The sequence below is a fragment of the Brassica oleracea genome, unplaced genomic scaffold (genome assembly GCF_000695525.1).
Source record: "Brassica oleracea var. oleracea cultivar TO1000 unplaced genomic scaffold, BOL UnpScaffold07324, whole genome shotgun sequence".
In the NCBI taxonomy this organism is placed as follows: domain Eukaryota; kingdom Viridiplantae; phylum Streptophyta; class Magnoliopsida; order Brassicales; family Brassicaceae; genus Brassica; species Brassica oleracea.
In genome coordinates this window covers 1-701 of record NW_013623846.1, presented here as the reverse complement: position 1 = coordinate 701, position 701 = coordinate 1, and the positions used below count along the sequence as shown (strand labels likewise).

The 701-nt window shown below is 44.4% G+C and overlaps 1 protein-coding gene across 1 annotated transcript; it reads right to left on the bottom strand.

Moving 5' to 3' along the window:
* Positions 1-6: 6 nt before the first annotated feature.
* LOC106322118 (UDP-glycosyltransferase 79B11-like) lies at positions 7-663 on the bottom strand (the record flags this gene model as incomplete). The annotated part of the gene is made up of 1 exon (XM_013760279.1): positions 7-663. A coding segment is annotated over exon 1 (657 nt), but the record flags the coding sequence as incomplete, so codon positions are not given.
* Positions 664-701: the final 38 nt, after the last annotated feature.

The window sequence follows — 701 nt, the reverse complement described above, 5'->3', positions numbered from 1 at the left end:
AACATTCTTCTTGTACTGACTCCCTATATAGTCGCAAAACTTACCTTCAATTTCTTCACACGTCCTAACCGAAATGAAATCACAATTCGTGAGACTTGTGGTAAACCGATCGTAAAACCTCTTGTAGTAAACAGAGAATGACGACATGGCGTGAGCATCATGTGCGCGGAACAACAACTTAGATGAAGGATAACCAGGTGGAGGAACTCCGAATCCACCACCAGGGACAAGGTCATGAGCTATACATGTTGCTGATATCACGTTGTACATCATACTCTTTACTCCATTCTCTTTAGCCACTTCTGGAACCCAGTAAGCATAATCGAACAAGATCAGGTCCGGTCTCGAAGCACGAACCGCGACTTCGACTTGATCGCGTGTACGATCTATGGCTACGATCAAGAACTTCCACAACGTGATGGGGATGTCCGAGGGGGTCTCTGCGCCAGCAGGAAGACCATCAACATGAGGAATGGTAATAGGATGTAAGACGATGCTGTCTGGGAACAGGTTAAGAGGTTCTAATTGTTTTTTAGCTTTCGCAGGCAGCAAGAAAGTAACCCTGTGACCTTTCTCAGCTAACTTGTTGGCTAGATGCAAGTATGGAGTAAAGTGACCAAAAGCGAACCATGGGAACATAAGAGCGTGGAGCTTTTGTCCCATTTTTCTTCACTTATTGAAACAAGCAAAACACAAAAAAA